The 23,610-nt window shown below is 42.4% G+C and overlaps 1 protein-coding gene across 3 annotated transcripts; it reads right to left on the reverse strand.

Annotated features, from left to right (window-relative positions):
- Nucleotides 1-796: 796 nt before the first annotated feature.
- tfe3a (transcription factor binding to IGHM enhancer 3a) lies at nt 797-22,967 on the reverse strand. 3 transcript variants are annotated; one of them, XM_023835870.2, is made up of 10 exons: nt 22,529-22,967; nt 15,640-15,753; nt 11,050-11,287; nt 10,715-10,939; nt 9,800-9,892; nt 7,744-7,861; nt 7,479-7,535; nt 7,291-7,366; nt 6,982-7,129; nt 797-5,181 (listed from the first exon to the last, which is right to left on the reverse strand). In XM_023835870.2, the coding sequence occupies exons 1-10, from the start codon at nt 22,687-22,689 to the stop codon at nt 4,687-4,689; spliced, it is 1,725 nt and encodes a 574-aa protein (XP_023691638.2). In that variant the 5' UTR covers nt 22,690-22,967; the 3' UTR covers nt 797-4,686. The 3 variants fall into 3 exon arrangements, with proteins under 3 accessions (XP_023691638.2, XP_023691639.2, XP_023691637.2); XM_023835871.2 differs by lacking the exon at nt 22,529-22,967 and adding an exon at nt 18,455-18,984; XM_023835869.2 differs by lacking the exon at nt 22,529-22,967 and adding an exon at nt 17,171-17,578.
- Nucleotides 22,968-23,610: the final 643 nt, after the last annotated feature.

Genomic DNA, 23,610 nt, shown 5'->3' on the forward strand with positions numbered 1-23,610 from the left:
ATGGAGGATTTCTTGAGGGGAAACCTGTTTGAGTCTTCCAGAGATTTGAGACTGGGACACCTTCCAGCAGGACAACGACCCTAAACACACTGCTAAAGCAACACTCCAGTGGTTTAAAGAGAAACAGGTAAATGTCCTGGAATGGCCCAGTTAAAGCCCAGATTCTCAATTCAATTGAGAATCTCTGGTATGATTTAAAGATTGCTGTACACAAGCGGCGCCCATCCAACATGAACTGGAGCAGTTTTGCCATGAAGAATGGGCAAAAATACCAGTGTCTAGATGTGCGAAGCTTGTGGAGATGTACCTGAAGAGACTTGTCGCTGCAATTGCTGCAAAAGTTTGCTGTACAAAGTATTGACTGGGAGGGGGTGAGTAGTTATGCACGCTCAGGTTTCCTTTTTTGGTCATTTCTTGTTTCACAATAAAAAAAATAATTTGCATCTACAAAGTGGTAATTGTGTTGTGTAGATTAAACGGTACACCCCCCCCCCAAAATTCCTTTTAAACTCCAGGTTGTAAGGGAACAAGAGAGAGAGAATGCCAAGGGGAGTGAATACCTTTGCAAGGCACTGTATAACAATCATTTATCAAATAATGTAATGAGGTTTTCAGAGTAGGAAACCTAATATTTTCTTGGCTGATGTAAAGGTTCTTCATGTTAAGTTTTCTCATGTTGGTCGGAGTGTTAAGAAAACTGAGCCTACAATTGTTGCTTCAAGAAAATCCATCTTTTCTCCTGAAGATATGTTAAATGGATTTCTGCTTCACCTTGTAAAACTGACAACCACACCCATTTTATTTTTCAAGAAAATGAAATTCTTAAAATATTTATTTATTTTACATAAATTCTTAGAAAAAAATGTACAAGATGTCTACCATTTTTTATGGTAGGGTGAAAAGAAAAAAAATTACACATACGGGAAAGATCATGTGATTTAAAAAAAAAACAAAGAGCATCTGAAATCCCTTTAATCTGAGATACATGACTAGTTGTTTACAGTAAACTTTTTTAATTGAAGCAACACTGCAAATCATTACACCATTCATTTACATGTATGCAGATTATCCCACATGTATAGTCCAACTGGTTGATGAGTTTGATTTTTCTTTATCTAGAAATAAGTATGCTACTTTGGTTTATATTTAAAAACAGTAATTGCTCATAAAGGGACACAGACTATATATAAGACAGAGTCTACAGCTTCACAAGAAAACAAATTGGTTAAAAATCACTACTCCTGTAAATAAATGCCTTCATATTAATGTTATCAACACACATATATGCACATGAATTATAGGTCTTGCATCTCCACCGCAAAAAAGGTAAAAGCCATTTAACAGGCCTCTAGAGACTGACCAAGTAAAAGTGGGGTGATAGTGGCTGGCTGTCTTTGCTCTTGTCTTCATTTTCACCACAAAGAAAGGTTGAGAGACAGAATATACCTCCAGAATGGTCACCCTTTGACAGAGGCGGACTGGAACATACCCAAACTTCCCAATGGTCAGTCCGCCCCTGCCCTTTGATCAGACGCACGTGTAACACACTTACTCCACTGAGAATTCAACTATTAATTTTATATCAAATGGCTTAATACAGGGAAATTGCATAGACTGAGCAAACTTGATAGTTACTGGTACTCTGTCCAATCATGGAAATAGATCTTGATTTGCAGATTTATTTGAGAAGTGAAGAGGTTCAGACATTCCAATAAGATGTGAGACACATCTATCCTAACTAGAACATCACGGACAACTATTTTGGAGATATTGACTTTACATCGAGGGTGGCCTTACTGTACTGCAAAGTCAGAGGTTATCACCGAAACCCACCATCACGGCCTGGATTTCCTGGACTTTTAGCAGACTCAGGACACTCTGGATTACTTGACCACCCTTGATGTAGTTTTTTCAAAACAAAACTAAAAGAATCAACATACAGTGTTACCACTAACTATGAGTAAATGCTGCTAAAAACATTAAGACAAAATCTATTGGATACATTTTACTTGTATATTATATGCAATTGTACACCCTTTAAAATATATGTTAAGGAATGTTTTGTACATGGGTTGCACAGTTCATGTAACACACAAATACAATGCATATGGAAAAAAGCAGTTTGTACATTATCATTTAAAAAATGTTCAATGTATTTTTCTTTGTGCCCCACTGAAATTTGTCAAGATGGGTTTCATACTTAGTGTCCACTAACTGGTTAAAATCTATTTCTCATATTTTATATAAATTGCTTTTCCACTGAAACAACAATATTTTTTAAAGACTTCATAACATAAAACGAAAAGGCAGAAAATTACAGAAACAAAGGAAAATCCACAGTGTAAATCCTGAAGAGATCCCTTTTCTTTACTCTGCTATATGTGACAGAATTAAAGGTCTGGAGAGACCCACAATTCTCACAGTGCTGGAGCAACCCATCAGCTGAGGGCAACTGGATGCAGAGAGTCTACAGCAGTGTTTCCCAACCCAGTCCTCTGGGAACCCCGGACAGTCCACGTTTTTGCTTCCTCTCAGCTCCCAGCCAATCAGGAACACCAAATACCTGGTACAGGTGCGCTGTCTGGGGTTTCCCAAGGACTGGGTTGGGAAACACTGCTCTACAGGACGGCTAAAGCTGAAGCCTGTATGTTTTGCTACAGGCACACAAACCATAAGGGTGATTAAGGGTCATTGAGTTCAGATAGAGAACACTGTGGAAAACCAGAGTTCATGTATAGCCATCAGTGCTAATTTTGGAGTGTTTATGTGCAAACATATACATCAAGTTTTGTTAACAAATCTATTAGACACGTTACTATTAAGATGACAAGCCCACGACAATGTGTTGGTGACACAGCAATGGCAAACACACTGTACAGACAGGTATAACCACTAAAGCAGTTTGCCTACAAGGTTACTTTGTTTGCCCCTTCTAGACCCACAGAAGGAGTTTTAATTCAAGTGAAACCTTTACAGGATTCGTTTGAGGTGGTTTGACAAATTACCTTTCATTTCTCATGCAATCAACAAAGCTCAGATGTGATTGTCATACAAATTTGTTCACGGGGTTGGAACTTTTACAAAAACATTACCAACAATTCAAGTCAAATGTTCCTTATTCTGCTATATGCAACAGGAAAAACAGTTTTCACCCCACACACAGAATAGGGTAGAACAGATTAAACTAGTAACCTACATAAATGTTTAATTCTCAAATGTAAGAGTTTTGAAATTACAGTAACAAACAAAATGGTACAGATATTCCACAGCAAGCTGAATTGCTATAAATGTTTCCATACTGTAAACATTTCATACAATTATATTTCTGACATGTTCTAACAAAAGCAATTTTATTTGCATATTCTAATAGGTATACAAACCACATTGCCTACCAAGTTCTTTGCACAAAAAAAAAAAATCACTGCTTTTTCACAGTGATTGGGCAACCTTCACTTATTGCTTAAGGTCTCAAACAATCCAATGCATATCTGTAACAATAAAACATGTTAAAAAGATTAAGATGTATTTTACAAAAGAAGGGTGAAGCACATGAATAGTGAGGTCTGTACACTAAAACTGTTCAATACAAACGTGACACATGGTAGGAAAAGATGAAGTTAAAAAAGCAGTATGGTAAATCACACGGCAAACTGGTAAGGTTACCCATGCCGTAGAGGTAAAAATGACACATGACAAATTGCGTTAATAATGACAGACCCCCTTGGTTACTGGCTGAACAAAGTTACCACCACTGCTACTTACGGTCATACTTACATACAGAAGTCAGTACGGCACTGTTGGACTCAGTAAAGGGCCATGTTCTATGTTAAGATCCATCACTTGGGGAAAGGACATACATTTTTTGATAATTAGCTGCATATTAGGGCTGCCTTGACACTGAAGGCAACTGTCTGTCTTCACACTGAATATTACAGTTTTCAGGTTATGCTCGATTGCTTGTCCATCACTTCCGATTCAGATGGCTAGGGCATACAATGACCAGTATAGCAAATGACAGCGCAGTGCCAATTTGAAAAATTTGCAGCTGGAAAACACCAGTATGACGTTTGTAATAGACAGGCAACAGTCCTTTGATGTTGGACATACTGTAGATTCATGCACAAATTCACATTTAAAACATACTAAGGCTAGGATTTAAAAGTAAATAAAAATATCTCTGGCTCTCTGGATACTTTTTTCTCGGGTACGTCTTTGTTTCACTGAAACAAACCAGAACCAGCAACGCTTAAAGCCTTTCATCCCTCTGAGTATGACAGTGCTTCTATTTCCGTAGGCGTGGTGCCGATAACAGAGACACAGACGCACATCTAAAGCTCTGCTAATTTTCCAAGTCCACTGTAAATGTCCTCTGGAATGAGCGGCTCCACACCTGTTCCTTCGCTGAATGCACGGGGAAGCCATAGTACTGCCTTGCATTCTTATTGCCACTGCTGATCCGTGGCAAAAACCTTTAGCTGAAATAACTTACTTTCAGAATAAGATCGTTTTCAGAACTTTGTTGTTATTAATATTACAGTAGAGAATCTAATTTGGCAACTCTGCAGGCAGTCACCTCTCGCTGACCTAAGGAGACTGGGCACCCCTAGAGCGTATCAATCAAAGCAACCCTAGAGACGAAGACCCTACGTCTCCCAAGCCGACTGCTCATGGAGAGCTCCGGCAACATCACAAATCCTCGTCCACGCTGAAGCTGCTCCTGCGGCTGCTGCTCTTAGAGGCTCCTGGGGACACGGAGGAAAGGAGAGGGTCGGCGGCCCCAACGGGGGATAGGGCGCACCCCTCATCCATGAGAATACCCATGTCTGACATTAGGGTCGATTCGAAAGTGGTGTCCGACATCATGGCAGGGTCAAAGGCCGTGGCGGAGGGATCATCCATCCCAGCAAAGTTCAAAGCATCCAGATCAAGAGGGTTGTTGGAGGCCAAGCCTGCTGGGGGGGCAGAGCCCAGAGACAGAAAGGAGGCAGACTGCGGTGCGATCCCACCTCCGATTCCCGACCCTCCCAAGGTGATGAGGTTCTGGGACAGGACGCCCCCGGATCTGGACTCTAGTGCTGGGCCAGCAAGCGGCTGCTGCTGCGGATGCCGGTCTTGGTCGGAGGCCAGGGTCGGGGAGGCAGACGCGGTGAGGCCATGAAGACGGGCCTGCATCTCCAGTTCCTGCGGACGCAGCAGCAAACGCTCATGTCAGTGTTAGGCCAGCTCTCACTGGCACTGGGAAACCACTGAACCCAGCACCTTTTTAGATCACAGAATTTGGTGGAATCCCTGCACTACCTAACAGCACTAAACACATGCCCCTTGATCTCTGTTCCATCATCTAAACGGCGTGATGGAAACATCAAGGTTATAAAACATTAATCATTTAACACAACAACTATTATTCTGTGAAATTAACCTTTTAATTTACCATCTGTTTAGCAGTCATGCCTGGAACATTTTCAATCCCTACTTTCAATAACTATCAGTCTTATATGTTACTTCTGTATTTTTGTCTTTTTGATTATAAAACTTCAGATTTGTGGGCCAGATTCAAGTTTTTCCACAGTATTCCTCCTGGGTTGAAGTCCGGACTTTGACTCAACCAGCCTCAAGACAAATATGGCTTCTTCCTCCTTCGGAATCACTGCCCTGCTGCAGGACTCATTTTCAGCGCACGGGCAGAGGGCCAGCCATTCCCCAGGAAACTTCAGTATGACTCACAAACCCATCATTCTCTCAGTGATGACAGGCCATCCAGGCCCTCGGGCAGAAAAATCAGCCCCAAACCATCTTAGACAGTTCGAACAAGTTTATTCCAGTGTTAAGACTTGTTTGGTTGGTCCCTTAAGTATAGCTAAAAACAAGATGTCAGGCCATCTAGAGAATGTTCTGTTTAGCTGACTTTATATTACTGAACACAAGCAGCAGCTCCAGCAAAAATAAAAAAAAAAAAAGAACCGGATTCCCCATCCTTAGCCCCAGGAGTTACTACAGTTGTAAACATTCCCCATTTGTTTTTCTGACAGTAGACTGTACAAAACAATTCGTAATGCTTTAGAACATGACTGCAGCACACAGACGACCCCACCTGAGGCCATTCGAACTCCTTTGCATAGCTGCATGGCAAACCACAGACGTTATTCTGTACCACTAAACAGTCCTTGTAATAGACTCACATACAGTACCAGTTAAATAGATACCCAATTAATTATGTAACAGACTGCATATAGCCTGCTAAGCAGGCTAAATTTTCAGTTCATTTAATCTGCAAATACTCCATGCAACTTCTAACTGCTTCTGATCAGGGTCTCAACCAGAGGTTATGAACCCTTTTCCCCCCAAAGAAAACCAATAATTCATTTAAATTAAATGAAAACTTGACATTACCAACTTAACGGAAGGCAGTGTTTTCGAACTGGGTCCTCGGGCACCTTCAGACAGCCCATGTTTTTGCTCCCTCCCATCTCCCTGCCAGACAGCCCACGTTTTTGCTCCCTCCCATCTCCCTGCCAGACAGTCCACGTTTTTGCTCCCTCCCATCTCCCTGCCAGACAGCCCACGTTTTTGCTCCCTCCCATCTCCCTGCCAGACAGTCCACGTTTTTGCTCCCTCCCATCTCCCTGCCAGACAGCCCACATTTTTGCTCCCTCCCATCTCCCTGCCAGACAGTCCACGTTTTTGCTCCCCCCCAGCTCCTGGTGGACTGCCTGAGGGTCCCCGAGGACCAGGTTGGGAAACACAAACATAAGGGGTATTCAAACTTTCAAATGTTAAAGAAAAATTTTACAATTGGGAAATCACTCTAAGTAAGAGCACTTTCATTTTAGATCTCTTCCAAGAACAGCCTGAGAACAGGCAGGCTACACTTCTGACATACTCCAAGGAAGGGCACAAACAGCTTCTTTCTTTTGATCTGGTCTGAAGCCTAACAGCGGCGCTCTCAACACCATTCTGACTGGGCTCAGCAGGACACCTGACCTGGACCCGCAGCAGCAGGCTGCGGTTAGCGTGCTCCAGCCTCTTCTGCCTCATCTCCATCTCCTTGGCCTTCTGCTGCTCCTTCTGCAGCTTGCGGATGTAGTCCACCGAGGCCTTCAGGATGGTGCCCTTGTTCCAGCGCATCTCCCTGTCTCCACGGAAGTGTGGAGAGACAGTCATGTAAAGCGACCAATCAGAGGGGCTCATTCTGCTGCAGTGGTCTTAGAAAAAACAAATCTGATAGGCAATGAGGATTTTTGACTTTTGTTTTTAGCTGCATGCTACACAGCGACTGCCTTAAACACTCACGGGTCGCTTGACTTGGGAATGAGTGCGCCAAGTTCCTTGATACGGTCATTTATATTAAATCTCCGCCTCCTCTCAACTGTGCAGAGAAAATACAAATCAGATCGGGTCCAAAGGAGGGAAGGACACAGACTCCTCTGTGACTCAGGGACACAGAGGGAAAAACTGGCTAATCTGTGACTGTAACTCACTCAGGTTGTGGTTGTCCTTCTTCTGTCGCTCCTTCATGAGAGCCTTTGCCTCAGCATCTGCAATAAGAGTGTAAAATCCAGTCCACAGAATGAAACCTATAATATACATAGGGAGAAACACCACAAAGACTGACAGCTGTCATCAAATGGATAATGGATATATTAAGCATTTTCAATTTATAGGACAAATCACTGAGAAATGAATACAGAAACTGTGAAAAACAGTGACGTGAGAAGGAACTGAATGAATAGTGCAGCGTCATACCAGTCAGCTCCTTCTTGACGTTGGGCAGATCTGCCGGGCAGGAGTTGCTGACAGTAATAGCAGGAGCTGCCATTTGTGTTGTGCTGAACACATCCAGCACATTACCCGACACAGGCAACTGAGGAGGGAAGAATCACAGCCACACCCAGGTAATTATCATCAAATCACACAAGGTAAAGCTTGAGAGGAATCTAACAAGCTCATGTCCACAGTCACACTTTATTATTATTCAACACAAAGTAGATAAGGAATCAAGGAACTGTCAGCAATGTGGGTCCTTCCCTTTTTTAAAAGCAGTTTTACAATGCAGAATGGGTAATACACACAAACTACTATACAGGAAACCCAGAACTCATCCATCCTATTAGCAGCGCGGTACGCAGACATATAACGTATTTGCTAAACATGCATTTAACATTAGGACCACGAGGCACCTACATGTCGTCAAGACGAAACAGATTCAAAATTCAAGTGGCCACCCACATAGACAGAAGCTGTACACAGCACGAGTTTTATTAAAGAAACAGCAGCCTGGAGTAGAGTTGAGAGACGGAGACATTCAAAGCGCCGATCTAAGCTGTAAAGCCATGACTTCCTCAGCTGCGGACAGACGGGCGCTAAACAGACAGACCCTCGCTTATGTCTCACTTCTTCCTGCTAGTGACAGAAAGCCCAGAGAGGCTAAGCTGCACTGTCCACTCGGAGAGACGAAAACCACGGCGTTATTCAAAAATGCAAAGTAATGGGAAACAATGAGAGTTTTCTCAAGTCTCCTTCCCCTTTTCTCCAGCCAGGCAGAAGCACACATGGTAGACCAACCATGTCTGTGAGCCGGCCACCATTTTTGTGGTATGCAAGGATACTTACTTCTAACATGTAAATGAAAGACAACTCATCGCTTTTCTATATAACACCGCAGAGGGATATACAGAATTTCCAAAGTTAGTAGGTAACTTAAACAAAAACATGAATAACTTGCCATTTTTACCTGTCTTCTCTTTTCATACTCCTGCAGCAACAACAAAATCCTCATCTTCTGCCTGACTGCAAGTTTACCTTCCTCTTTCACTGAAGACAGTTATGAAATGGGGAGTACCGGGAAAAAACAGAAAGGAAAAAAAAAAAACGCTCCACAGCGTGCTATCTGCTGTCTGCATGCTGCCACACCCCCTGGTGTCCATCTACCACACCCTCTCTGCTGCTGCAGGCAGACCCCACCCAGTGTCCCTCCCGTCAGACATGTGTCACCACCAGGAGTCACTTCCCACTTCTGGGCAGCTCTTGCACACACCTCTGCCTCGTTCTCCCTTCCCATCCCCCTGGCTGTGGTTTGTCACGAAAACCTCCCAACGAGCGGCACGAGTTTCTCAAAGGGATCCGTTCCGTGTCATACAAACGGGACAAAAGAAACAAAGCCAATGAAAGCTCTTGTCAAACACCGAAACAAAAACTCGCAAAAATTGTTTGCTTGATTGACGCCTCTCTTACATTCCATGAAATGTTCTTAAATGTTGCACTTCAGCTCATTGAATAGTCTTACTAGCTTCTTGCTTTGCTTGGAAGATGTTGTGTAGCTCCTGCTCCAGTCCTTCTTACACTCTTACATGGGCCTTCATTGGAAGCTCAACCTACTTATATCAAAGTCGGCTCCTTAACAACCTATTTTTGTAACAACCTATTGGCCTCACTTGTACATTGCTTTGGATAAAAATGCTGGCAAAATAAATGTAAATGCAAATTGTTGCAGATTTTTGCTTTTAAAAAACATTTGCACGACATAGCATTTTTAAAACACAAGAATTAATTTACTGCCTGATGGAATAAGCAAGGACAATTTATTTTGGAAATTCACCACAAAACTGCATATGGGCCTATTATCAGAGATGGTGGTCAGGACAGCCCTCTGATAATGGCCCAAGCTGAATTACAGATCAGATAAATAACAGGTGGATGGGATCCCAGCTTAAACAAAAAAAACAGATCACATTTCATGCCAGTGAATCATGACAAAAGCACACAGGTATACAGATATTGCATTCACCCCCATTCAACATACCGTGTTGCGCAGCGGTAGGCCGGAATCGATCAAGGTCATGATGTCATCATTGAAACTTGATTCCATGCTAATGATATCATCAATGACATCAATCTGCAGAGTGGGTGAAATGAAGATTAAAAGTCAGCAAAGATGGCCTTTTGTCCCCATTCCCACCCCCCTCACCGCCCCCACCCCCAGTCAACAAGACAATGTCAGAAAGACAAACGCAATACCTGGATGGTTTATAACTATATTCAGACTAGCAGAAACATTTAAAAACATAGGGAGAATACATCACACAGGTTATCAGTCATTTTCTGATGATGGGCAGCACAGATCCTGAGTGAATTACCTTCTTTCACACAGAAAGACTTTCATCTCAAAGAACTTTTGTTCTACCCTCAGATAACGAAATGAATAGTTTAACCTGCTGAACTTGCAGCTTAATTTTGCATAAGTACAAACCTACAAGGCAAATGTGGCATTTTCCATCTATAGCTCACTAGACGCTACGTGCCGATGTCATTAAGGCCCCGGTGACTGTGGCAGCATGCTGTGGTTCTCCGCCACACAGCCACACATACTGTACAGGAGACTGGGTCCCACAGAGGCCAGAGGAGCGAGACCTGATAAGCCTTTCAAGTGCACCGTTTACCCGCTCCGATTTGGAACAATGGTACTTGATCATTCAGAGGCTCCGGGGCTTGTTTAGTTTAGATAAACAGAAATCCTTCTGCAAAGATTTAGAGAAACTACTGTTTTTTTTTTATTTAGTAGTAACCTTAAGGCACGGAGCTTAAGATGGTCACACTACATATTGCTCGTAATGATAGTGTGTAGGTTTTTTGTTTTTTTTTGTTTTTTTTACAGATAGGTAAACACCTATACACAGACATCCGAGTGTCTGCTGTCTGCATACTGCAGTTTACACACCTCCTCTTTGTTGGAGCCCAGGTTCAGCAGGGCCATGGGGCTGTTGGGGGTGCTGCCTGGGGCCGGGGCCAGCTCGGGGGCGGAGCCAGACTGCGGCGAGGGCGACGCTGCCAGCGCCTGGTTGGCCACCTTGTTTCCATGGGTGGTGGACAGGTACTGCTTCACCTGCTGACGCTGGGCCTGCTGGATGTGGTACTTGGTGGGATTCTCAAGATGGCTCTGCACCTGTGAGCCACACAGGGTGAACACCGCTGGTCAGAGGATTCAGAAAGTACGTGAGGATGGCTACCAAGAGTGGTTAAACTGGGCACCACTGATCAGCCACAGCATCTTACCCTGAGAACCTCTGCAGGCACCTGCGCCGGGGTCTGGCGGGCGGCGGAAGAGGGTACCGAGACAGAGATGGCGGGGGATGAGTCGGCGGGCCGTAGCTGGGCTGTGGAAGCCTGCTGCTGGGCCTCGCGCCGCTCCTGGTCTCGGGTCTGCTCCCGCATCAGCTGCTGACGCAGCAGCACACGTGACGTCATGGCAGAGCCCGTCGGGGGGGAGGGGGAGGCCTGGGTCACGGAATGGCTGCGGGAACGAGAGGCTACAGCTCACATGGGATGAAGGACACCTGCTGGGAGAGCTTACCTTCCAGAAGAGATAACTATCTTAAAACAAAGTGCAAACGGATGCCATTTAAACACATCTGACATCTACAGCAGTAACTGTCCCCCATTTGACATTTTTTGTTGAGAAGGCCATTTACACTGCGCAACGTCCACCATGACGATTCAGCACGGGCTCGACACATTTAAGCTGTATGCTGCTGGGTGCTGCATAGTAGGCCTCTCTATTAATATGGGAAAGCATCAGAGCATGTGGAATCTTACAGTTCTTAGTTATGATGAGGAATTTAATTTATTACAATAAATTAAAATGGATGGAACTGTGGGGTCCCATGGCTATAAAGAAATGAAGAGGTGGTCCAATGAATCACTTGACAGTTAATGTGTGATTGCTTCAATGCAACACATACAATTACTTTAATCTCCTAAGCTCCAAGTTTTGGGAATTTTTTCCCTTCCAGTTAATTGCTGTTTCCTAGAAGTAAGTGTACTGTGAAAACAGATGTTTTCTGCTCTGCCTATGTCAGGTGTGCGGCCGTCAGGTAAGCAGAGAGCCACAGAAATGGGAGGAACTCATTGAGAAACACCCCACTGGCAACGCAAAAACTAGAAAACTCCTACTAATTGCTCCTACAATGATAAAAAGTTCTTCATAAAAATGTGCTTTTAAAAGAGTACTCAAAACAAGCTAATTTTCATAGATATCCAAGGCTACATTTTGATTAAACATCTTATTTCACAGAGTTGCGCAATTACACTGTTATTCATAAGACATTAAACATACAGAATACAATTAATTCATTGATACGTGGAGGCTTGTGACACTTTTTCAGAAAATGATGAGTTTAATTTGCATTACAGCTCTATGTGTGCTGCATTACAGCTCTGTGTGTGCTGCATTACAGCTTTTTCATTTCACTGCTATGATGAAAACACTTACACTGAAACCTGAAGTTCTAAAATCTCCAGTCGTCAGCTAGCCTCCCCATGGATGACTCATTGTCGCCAAAAGCTGATCTGGTCAAACTCCTCACCAGAAATTCTCCCCCAGCTCCAAACCCGCCACCCTTTTGCTAACTGGCAGAAACCTTCAACAACAAAGCTCTCCTCTTCTGATCCTCCAGACCATGAATGCCGACACTGCCAGTGTGGAACTCCACTGGATATCATGTGTCCAATCCTGTAGTAGTGATGACATCCTACAGCTCACTCACAGCTCTGGGGCTAGCTAATGTCTCTCCAGTGTCCATAGGTCACAGAAAGGCCCCACCCTTTGCATTCAATTTCTGCCACATGTCAATGTGACCCCCTTCACCCTTTGGCTGCTCCTCTCTAGCCTCACATAATGGGAAAGATCACCACTATTCTGCTGGTGTGAGTTATAATGTTTATTTCTGTGAGAGAAAGGACTTCTATCAGGAAGGAGCCAACTACTACAGGTGCGGTGATCCTCAGTGTTACTGGAGAGGCCGTAGTATCTCAGTAAAAAGGTCTCCCAAATGGCACGGAGTACTGTCCCTTTCTTGGAAGAGTAACATATTTTCTGTTCTGAAGACAAAGATTTGCTGTAAACCTTGTTACGGCAGAATGCTGACGCAAGCAGAGCAGGAAGCATCTGTTTTCACAGTACACTTACTTCTAGGAAACAGTAATTAACTGGAAGGGAAAAAATTCCCAAAACTTGGAGCTTAGGTGATTAAAGTAATTGTATGTGTTGCATTGAAACAATCACACATTAACTCTCGCTTAATTCACTGGACCACCTCTTCATTTCTTTATAGCCATGGGACCCCACAGTTCCATCCATTTTTAATGAATTGTGTCAATTCCCCATCAAAACTAAGAAACCACTTCATATCAAACACTGTAAGATTCCATGTGTTCTAATGCTTGCCCAGATAACTAGAGGGGGTTACCAGAAGCCACCAGCTCCAATGACCTTTGGCACAGATTCCACAGCTGGAGCTGAACTCGGGGGATGGGACACCATTATCTCATGTGATATTTCATCCTCTGGGGTTTTGTTGATGAAAGCAGAAAATGTTGTGCTTAGGAGTGGTTTCTGAATCTCCAGGGTTGTAGGGAACAAAACCCCTGGTACTGAGGAGACCTAATCCAGGCCAGACATGCACCACTCATCATAACAAAGCTGCCTGAACCCCTTAGAGTGGCAGACTGAGCATTTCATTCGAATCCCTAGGCTTCTTTTGTGCACTGTGCATGTAGCAGCCTGCCTGTTGAGAATAAGAGGAAAAATGACTCATCTGACAGTAAATCTGTTCCACTACTCCAGAGACCACATTCTGTGCTGTCTGTACCATTCTAGTCGCTGGATTGCATTGCATAAATTCCTTATTACACATAAAACACTGCAGCTCAAGAAGTCTGACAGACTGTACTCGCCGACTGCTGGTCGTAATGCCAGTTATGAATCTCACGGCCACAAGCGTGCACTCTCCTCTACGGTAGCCACAAAAAATACAGAAGATACAAACTGTTTACTTACCAGTCATCATTCATACAAATAATTTTTGGCACCAGATCAGTGCCACAACCCCTGTCAGTCATGTCTGGACTAGACCATCTCAAAGAAATGTTCTTCTATTTCCATTCTAGTGGACTTTCCAATGAGTTTCAAAATGCCTGGAATTAGCTGCAGTTTCAAAGTTTCTCCATTTGCCCATTGAGGGTGACCATTTACTGGCAAATTACAGGAGCCCTAAATGCATCTGCAGCTCCTGAGACCCTTAAGCGTGAGGCCTGGTTTACCTACCAAACTCATCAGCTAATAGCTGCACTCGGATTACAAGAGCCAACATGTCGCAGATTTTTAACGGGAAAGACACAAATCGCTACTTAAGTTAATTATCACTTTCGCTGTGCTTGCACGTGAGCAAGTTTGATTACCTGGCACCATAGGCCTTACTCATGGGAGAGGAGGATTGATATTCAAGACAGCAGTGTTTGTCCCATCCAATATTTCCCAGGACTTTGGTTTAATATGACTAAACCTGTCAAGAGAATTCAGTCGTCATCTAACCTAATGACCGAGGGAATTTTTTTTTTTGCATACACATAAACGAATGTATACAGTCAATATTAAAACAGACGGGTAGCCTATATATAGGTACAATATACGAGGTCATATAGGATTGTGAGAGGGTGGATGTGACTTAGTCACTTAGTGTATCTGTCTCTGTGCCTCCCCAATATTAAAAAACACAGTGATGCTCTTACCTGCCACAACAAATAAATGAAAGAAGATATTCCAACTATCAAAATATGCACAATATCAGTTTTCTGCTTTCACGCTCCCTTCCCAGCCTTGGCCACTAAGATAAGGAGTGCCACTTTCCTTCCCAGTCTGGGATAGTTTCCTCCCCAGCCTTGGCTGCTGAGAGTGAGTACCACTTTGTTTTATATTAGGCCCAGGTGCAACAACTAGAAATACAATGTTCTGTCTGCATAGACTTAGACAGTAGTATCTGTGAATTATGCTGTAATCTGACCCCTCCTGAAGGCTCTATAACTGCCCTGAGAAATGGGTCATCCGTTCTCGCTGCCCCCACACCTGTTGCTGTGTGTGTGTGCCCTGCTCGAACAGAGGGGGAAATTACGCAAAAGCTGGATCACTTTAGTTCTACTCGAGTGGAAAATAAAATAGTTTCTTCATATACAAACCAACTCTCTGGATGGAATTACTAAAACAGTTTACAATTAGGTAAAAACTGCAAATTAAATTCACATGTGGTATTTTAAAAAGCCAAACGGAAGTCCTATATGCAGCCCTTGACTAGTGTGCGAGGGCTCAATCATATGAAAGATAAGAAGCCTATGCAAAGTGCCGCTAAACTCTCAAAACCTGCCTAGTGACGATCGTTATTTCCGTACATTTTTAAAAACAAACAAACTCACAGAATACAGTACTTTTCATAACACAGGACTGATCAAGTGTGCGATTCTAGCTTTGACTACAGGGAATTTCCACCGGCCTTTCATGTCTGCTTTTCATAATTTACATTAATGTTCAATTATCAAAGTGATATTTATGATTTACTCCGGAGAAAATAAAAAAGGGAAATGAAAATGCTGTCTTTGCTGAAAATCAATTAATAATTTTTAAGGATGAAATCTTGAATGGAAAGCATTTTCACAGCAGATCAATCATGTTCCGCCAAGATAGGAGGGAAATTAAAAGACGTGGCCTGTTCCCACCGGCATGTTTTTGGTACCAGATATAATCCTCCGGGAGAGAGCCACAGCCAGCAAAGATCAGGGGAGTGTCTGAATGCTGGGACAGATGGCTGTGCTCACCTGATGGTGATCGGCTGGCTCTTGAGTTGGTAGAATGCGTCAGTGTCAGAGGACAGGATGTTCTCCAAGTCTATGTCAGCAACAATTCCGGACTCGGACAGGGGGGGATCCACACTGGTGAATAAACCACAATACAACAAGCTGTAACATCTGAAGAGGAGCAAATGAGACACACTGAGAGTGACAAGGGGGGAAAAAAAACTGTCTGCCGTATACGGTTGCAGTTCCCCTTCCTGAAGGAGAACAGAAAGGCCAAATATACATTAAATGATGGCTACATTAAATATCCAGTACCAAAAAATGCAATTCCTTCTGCAAAACAGTCAAAATATTAAACTTAGAGATGCACCGATCCGATATTCTGATCGGTAACGGCAGCGATCCAGACCTATTTAATGGAATGGTTATTGGCCATACTATTTACATACTAAAAAGATAGCTGCTATTTCATATTTAATCTATTTGTACAATCGCACGACAGCTCTCTCCTATTTTAGATACGTTTTTGCGGCATTCAAGCTTAACGCTAACGCTGCCACTCAGATTTTTGCTACTAAGTGGGTGTGAACGCAGTGACTTCTGCCTGCTGTGACATCATGCACATACCCTTTGCAATATGAGGAGCATAAAATATCATAAGAAGGTGACGATCCAGGACTGTTTTACACTTAACAGCAACTAGTAGCACAGCGACTTGCAATCCTTGTAAAAACAAAGTTTTGAGAAGTGGGGGTAGCATTTAGTGGAAAATCCCTCTGAACAAAACGCAATTGTGTGAGACAACGCGAGTAAAATGAAAAAAATCAATCGACGGTTTGGGAGTTGCTGGCTTGGGCTGTATTGTACACGTGCTACAGCTTAGGATACATGATGGGCTGCTATCACAATGTGTAAGAGACAACGTGTAAGTGATGCTGTTGCCAAAGGGAGAAAAAATGTGGGGAATCTTAAGCATTTGTCACTTGCCTATATGCTTTGGAAGATATTCAAACTGAACTGCAAATGTCTCAAAACGCTTAAAACAAGGCGTATAAACGAGGTCGAACAGTGCATTATGTATGTTTCTAGTAGCCTAATTAAAGATTTTTTGGCATACATTTTTCATTTGTATTAGCTTAAAAATGTGAATAGTATATAAAATATAAGCATATCAAAAATATTTCTTATATTAAAATATTAAAGTAAAAAGATCTCATATCGAAATCTGTATCGGTATCGGCAGTGGTGTATCAGAATTGGATCAGAGCTGAAAAAATGTGGATTGGCCCATCCCTAATTAAATTCTAATTTAACAGTCCTTTTTTATCTATTATCCAAAGAGACATTTTTTGAGAAAGCTAATTCAGCCAGTTTTGGAGCAACTGGGGTTAAGGGCCTTACTCAAGGGTCCAATAGTGAGATCACTCTGCCATCCCTGGGATTTGAGCCAACAACCTTCTGATCACAGGTACAGCATCCTAACCCACCGAGTCACACACTGCTCTGAAGTAGCAGACTAGATAAGCAGACTGATTGCTAGCTTCATGTTTACATTTGCTTCAGTCCATGCAATTCATTCATCATCACCAGGCTTTGACCGACCCTCCACAGACTATGCTGAGAGGAGCCATAAAGGAAGATCTGCGGGAAAAAAATTATAAAACCTGCATAAAGAGATAAGGGTGGGGGAGATATCACTGTACTGTAAAACATGTCCTGACAACACACCAACTGACATTTCCATGCTGTCAACATTGCAGGAAGATTTCTCAAAGAGCACATCTGACCGCAAATTGTGGGGATAATGCTGAGGCAGCAGTGTAAGCCACATAAAAAAAAAAAAGCCAAAAGAAGGAACACGGAGGCAGGGGTGCACAGGCCATGAAACGCGGTGCAGGCACTCAGCGAGTCACCAGATAAAAAATCTCCATGTTAAAAGTACTGCACTCTGACTGACATAGGATTAAATTCCAAATGTGTAAGCAAAATAATAATAAAAATAATAATAATAATAATAATAATAATAATAATAATACATAGGTTGTGATTTTTTTATTTCACAGAGTTCTAGGCACTTAAATGCATTACATAAACAAAATAAATTTGGTTTTGTTAATTTTCACAACAATGTCACATAGTGTCACAACAGAACCATAGGAGAAGCTTTCGATGGAAACACCAGTCAAAAACAGCAGCATGGCATTTACATTTGAGAACAACGACAACGCATGATTGCTTCATTTCAGTTATATAGCCAGAATGGAGCCACAGTTCACATTACTTGACTGAATTTAAAAACAAAAACATTTCTTTAAAAGGTACTTCTTAACGTGAAATATGCTTTAAACACCCCTATCTTCCGCATAACCAGGACAAGGTCGCGGGAATGTATTGAACAGTTTTCTATTTAGCAGCTTTCCTAGATGACTTTAAAACCGCACCACTTCCTTCCAGTATGTATACTGCATTATCTGTATTTGTGTATGCATACATATTTTGTACACATGCACACAGTCAACAATACAGATATATTATGCATACACGCAAAATACTGCTACGCAGATAGACACGTCAGTAACAGAACGCCCCAGCAAAACAAAACCCCTGAAATAACGCAATCCTATGCAGGTCCAGTGACATGTCACGAGCCCAGAGCTGCCGAACGTGTCCGAGCCCGGAGATCCCGAAGTCGGGCATCCCGAATGTAAACACAGCCGCCGGCCGGAACAGCCGCCGATCGCGTTACACACGCATCCAAAGGAGGCGCTTCACACGGATACCGCCAATCAACGCGTTCATATTCCGGCCACATTTTATTATTAATTAAGAAACTTACATGTGAGCAGTCGGCAGCGGGCCGAGAAAAGCCGCAATTAATGTAATGCGCAGTATTTCTCCCCAGCGAATCCCTCAGTCGGTAGCTAGCTAGCCTTCCCTACATACATAGACATCTCCGCTTCGCCTCGTCACAGAAACTTAACTTGCTCTTTATTCGATCTCCACCATTCGAGTCACAATAACAATGTCCTTGTTTCGTGGTCTTCAGATCGCGAGCCCCGGTTTGCCATTTCGACCGAGGAAACGCTCGCTAACCGGCTAGCAAACGAGTGCAACAAATTCGTGTAAAACCCTCACTGACCGGACGTGTTTAGTCCGCATATATGTATACTACACTTTGTATGCATCGAAAACATATGGCTGTAATCCGCTTTGAATGCAGTCAAATAATTCAAGTGATGTAGCTTCGACCATGAAGACACGACTCAGATTTACTAAAAATAGTGAGAACAAGCAAATAAGACGGATGCTGCTCTGTGGCCGCAGGAGGGAGCCTCTCCGCAGGGCTGCGATCACAGCGCTTCGAAATACACGCAGTGATCGTCTCATCAGTTTCGCAGGTTTCTAATAGACATACGTTTATCTCAATAAGTTTTTAAATATTTTGCTTTTAGGGCGCCAAAAGGTATAAATGACTGAAACGGTAATGTTAGAGGTAAAGGGATAAGCAAGTACACACTGACACAAAAGCAAGGGCGAATAAGCGTACTAATGAAACCAAAGGCTCACAGAAAATAACTATAGAGATTATGTTACACATGGGCAGAGAATAATGTTTCTGGTCATAGGCTTACAGTTTAACTGGAATTATCACAGTAGAACATTAATGTAAAAATGAGGGGAAGGAATGCTAAATTTAGCAGCAAAGACAATCTCAATACACACGAGGCAAAGCAGATACGTCAGGCAGAAATGCCAGTCAATGCACAGCATTCATATGTATATGATACACTAAGGATGCTTAGAGCAGGGATAGGCAACCCTGATCCTAAAGTGCCGGCAGGTTTTCTATCCTACCTGGTTTCTGATGAGCCACACCTGATCTCAAGCAGATAGCAACTCATCTGGTAGGATAGAAAACCTGCTGGATACCGGCACTACAGAAACAGGGTTGCCTACCTCTGTAAAGTCACCAATTCACCTGATCTGCATATGTGAAATTATGGGAAATCCTATTTGAAAGCACAAACCATAATGCCAAGTGACGTAGTTCCAGACAATGGCAGAAAATTTTATAAATATAAAAAGAGAACAGAAGAGTAAAAAACACTGAAAACTCTAATAGAGGCTCTTAATTCTTAAAACATGCTTTGAGGCATTTCTAGTGAGTTGACAGCAGGTGAATAATGTTGAAATCAGCAGGACAGCAATAATCCCAGCTAAGAATTCCACAGGAAGTAAGAGAAAAAATAGCTTTGGGGGAATATGCTGAGTCATGTCCTCAGCTTCAAAGTCCACAGACATTCAGTAAAAGCAGAACCTTATACATTTTAATGAAAGGGTTGTGGAATGTTACAGACCAGCACTCAAATGTACAAGCCAAAGAAGTTGCGGTCTTTTGCCAGTCCTTTCACTCCCAGTTTCCCACAAAGTCTGACTCAGAATCTTGCTTATAAGTTCAGTATTTACATGACTATTACATCTCCAGCAGACGTACAAATACACATACAGTAAAACTTCAAAAACCTTTCCTGAATTTAAATGTAACATTTGTTATACTATACACAACTCTGTTTATAAAGTAAGTATTATCTCCAGCTCTCATAAATCATATAACACAATTTGTCTAAACAAATTTGTGATTGGGGCAAGCTAAGGAAACCACAGAACTGTGGCTGAATTTCTGGGTAACGCTGCCATGCCGGGTATTAATGACACACACCAAACATCCCAGGGAATTATTAGATTCCTAGAAAATTATGCTGAGTTTTCTCATTTCTTTGCTTGGCTTATTCTGAGACAGGATTACAGTTTTGGCAGTATAAAGCCACATGCAGTTACTACAACTTCTTTGCATTTTACAATTTAGAATTTTGTGATCAGTGGTCATTGCTGACACACCACAGCACACAACAACGAAATGTGTCCTCTGCACTTAACCCACATGTGACATCGGGACATAGCAGGGGGCAGCTAATTCAGCGCCCGGGGAGCAGTGTATGGGGGCAGTACCCTGCTCAGGGTACCTCAGTGGTACCTTGCTGGTCAGGAATTCAAACAGCAATCTTTCAATTACAAGTGCACTTCCCTAACCATTAAGCCACGACTGCCCACACGTTATTATGCTGACATGATCAGAAACATATACGGACAAATAATTACACTGCAACAAATTAGTGATTTTATAGCATAATATAACATAATATAATACTAATGTCAACAGGTTCCTAATTTCCCCTAGATTCAGTCTACAACAGCTACTAGTTTTACTTTGTTCTATTTACTATGAAAGGAAATTCCATTTTGTTTGCTGAGAGGCAGTGTAAGCAAGCTCTGCAAGAAGTCCATGAGAATGCAGAATGAGTCATCAGACTCAGTCTACAGCCACCATTGCATGTTAATTACACTTCTGAACTAAATGAAGAAACAAAGGAGACTTTGTTTATAAAATACTCGAGCTGGGGGCTCAGTGGGATAATAACGATAACTAAATACATTACAATTTGACCCCTTTCCCGGGAACCATCAATTAGAGCTGCCAAATAAATGTGCACTCATGCTTAACAAAAATTACAAATCTCACACAAACAAACAGTGCATTGTAAATGTATGGTGAATACTTTAAGAAATTCAATAATTTTACAAATTCAAATATGTATCCAAAGGACTCTATCACCAAATCACACGAGTAACGGTATTGCTTCGGAGTATGAAATAACAAAAGCACGGTATTCTAATCTGTAAACCGGATTTTCATTACTCAAATTTCCATTACTAAACCACATCGAGGAACAATGTATATAATACAAAAATACTATGGATGACCGTTAATTTCTTTGAAACGCATTTTATACGAGGACGATTATGTGAAATACGGGTTCTCTCTTTTTACAGACGCATAAATTCCCACATACAAAACGTTTATCAAATATGCACCGTTATAACTTAACTATCTACGTCCATTGCTGAATTAGCTATAACGTGTAAATATATTATAAAATACGATCACATCACTGTCAAGACGACAGTTTTATACTGCGCCAGTAAATTCTACATCAAGCCAGTTTATTATATTTCTACAAACGTGTGTAAGGACAGTGAGGGCTCCTGATATTTTCCGCGAACATTATATATTGTTAATTTCGCGGGCACCATTTGCAAACGCCCAGCGTTTCATTTTGAGATGTTGCCAGTTTCATCGATGCCCGGAAAAGTAAATCAACACGGCGTTCCCAAATACAGAATCAAATTATGTGATAGGCAGTGGGAGACGACCCACGTCGTGATTACTGCCCACTGCACAACATCTTTGTGCAATTGAAGTATTGACTGTGTCGCAACAAAGATGAAAATGTGATTAGTACCTACAACTAAACTTTGGGGGTTACTATTGCAATGAGATAAACGACTCAAAAGATCCACGCTGCACGGGCTATGGCAACATGAATGGAATGAGTATACTTACAGCTAATCTAAACTTCCAGGTAATTAAAAGTCAATCGATCACTTTTAGGTCTGCATTTCAAGCACGACTGCGCTTATTGCCCTGACCCCCCCGCAGAGAGCTCGTGAGGCGGGGTACTCAGCTGGCCACTGGGCCACTTTCATTTCGCCAGCTACTTAACCGATGTTGGACAGTTACGTGTAATTAGCTGACCCACATTCCTGGCAACAACAACATATGCTAACTAGCCAGCAACGTGACTCGTTAGTAGTTACGAGCTACAGCTTTAAATGCAATGACTTGTCAATAAACAAGTGCGCGTGAAGGGGGTCGTTCATAGCATGACAACGTACGTGGCTACAGTCAGTAAAACCACAACAACCAGCTTACCTTGGAAAATTCACGGCGTTCAGCGGAACTACATTACTAATGTGAATCTATTCGGTAAAACCGCTATAACCAGCTCACCTTATGACGGTGTCCACGGATGAATCGAGAATGACATACACGGTCTGGGCTGGGTGTCCAGGTGACACTAGCGGGCTGGGTGAGTCCTGGTACAAATCTGCTGCCGACGTGAGCAGCAAGATCTTATCGCCTTCTCTCTGCTGAGAGGAAACCGCAGACATTTCTAAGTCGGAAAAGTTTACTTTCTTCCTACGTCGTAGAATAAAACTATGTATCGAAAGTCCATGAACTGGAGGAGACCGAATGGCACGGATAAGTGTAACTATCTAACTCGATTAAAGAAATAAACAGCGAAATGCACGACGCTCCCTTCCGTCACCTACTTAGAGCAACACTGCAGATTGCTCCGCTCACCCGGTAATAGCAAGCGGCTAACGTACAGACTGACTGTAGCCAATCACGCCGCGGTTGCGCTACGGCACAGGCCGAACGCCACAAGTCACACAATTCGGAACACTAGGGGAAACCCAGGATGACGTACCACACCAAAGACGAATCAGCCGAGGCACGAGTGACAGGGCTGCCATCCAATGGAATTTGTTGGACGTTTATGGATCGTTTTACCATCCAATACTATTATGTTGGAGGGCGGAATAATGTATTAATTATGCAGTATTTCCCGAAAGTTTCGTCAGCTGGGACGGGAATATTTAGTACCTAAACAAAACCAATTTAAGTGCCTTTGACATTTCACAAGTAGGTGTATGTGTGTGTGTATTTTTATTTATATAAATTTTTCTTTAGGACTTTACAAGTAATTGATGTTAATATGTTCATGTCATTTTAAAGTCATCGTGTGTCTGTCTGTATAAAATTCTGTTTATTTTTGCCACTTTGCCGACCATGTGTGGCACAGTTCATGAAATGCTGCAACCAGATGCTGAAGTGAAAATGGTATGAGCGGTGATATGTATTGTGCTTTTGGGTAACAGAGCCAGTTTTCACTACTGACAGATTACATAGTACATCTACAGAGCACAGGAATTGCTTGAGGAAAAAGTCTAAAGGTACTTCTATAGTATATCAAAATCCCAATTATGCTAAAAATAAAGATGCTTAGAGCAGGTAAATAAAGTTTTTTA

The sequence above is a fragment of the Paramormyrops kingsleyae genome, chromosome 6, assembly GCF_048594095.1.
Source record: "Paramormyrops kingsleyae isolate MSU_618 chromosome 6, PKINGS_0.4, whole genome shotgun sequence".
NCBI lineage: Eukaryota > Metazoa > Chordata > Actinopteri > Osteoglossiformes > Mormyridae > Paramormyrops > Paramormyrops kingsleyae.

Bases quoted from the DNA above. Each gene is read 5' to 3' on its own strand.
- tfe3a (XM_023835869.2), bottom strand. From the start codon at position 17,400: ATGTGCTCTTTGAGAAATCTTCCTGCAATGTTGACAGCATGGAAATGT. The intron at 15,754-17,170 runs GTAAACATGAAG...TTTATTCACCAG, and splicing joins TTGCATGGACTGAAGCAAAT to TGTGGATCCCCCCCTGTCCG. The intron at 11,288-15,639 runs GTGAGCACAGCC...TCGTTCCCGCAG, and splicing joins AGCCAGCCGATCACCATCAG to CCATTCCGTGACCCAGGCCT.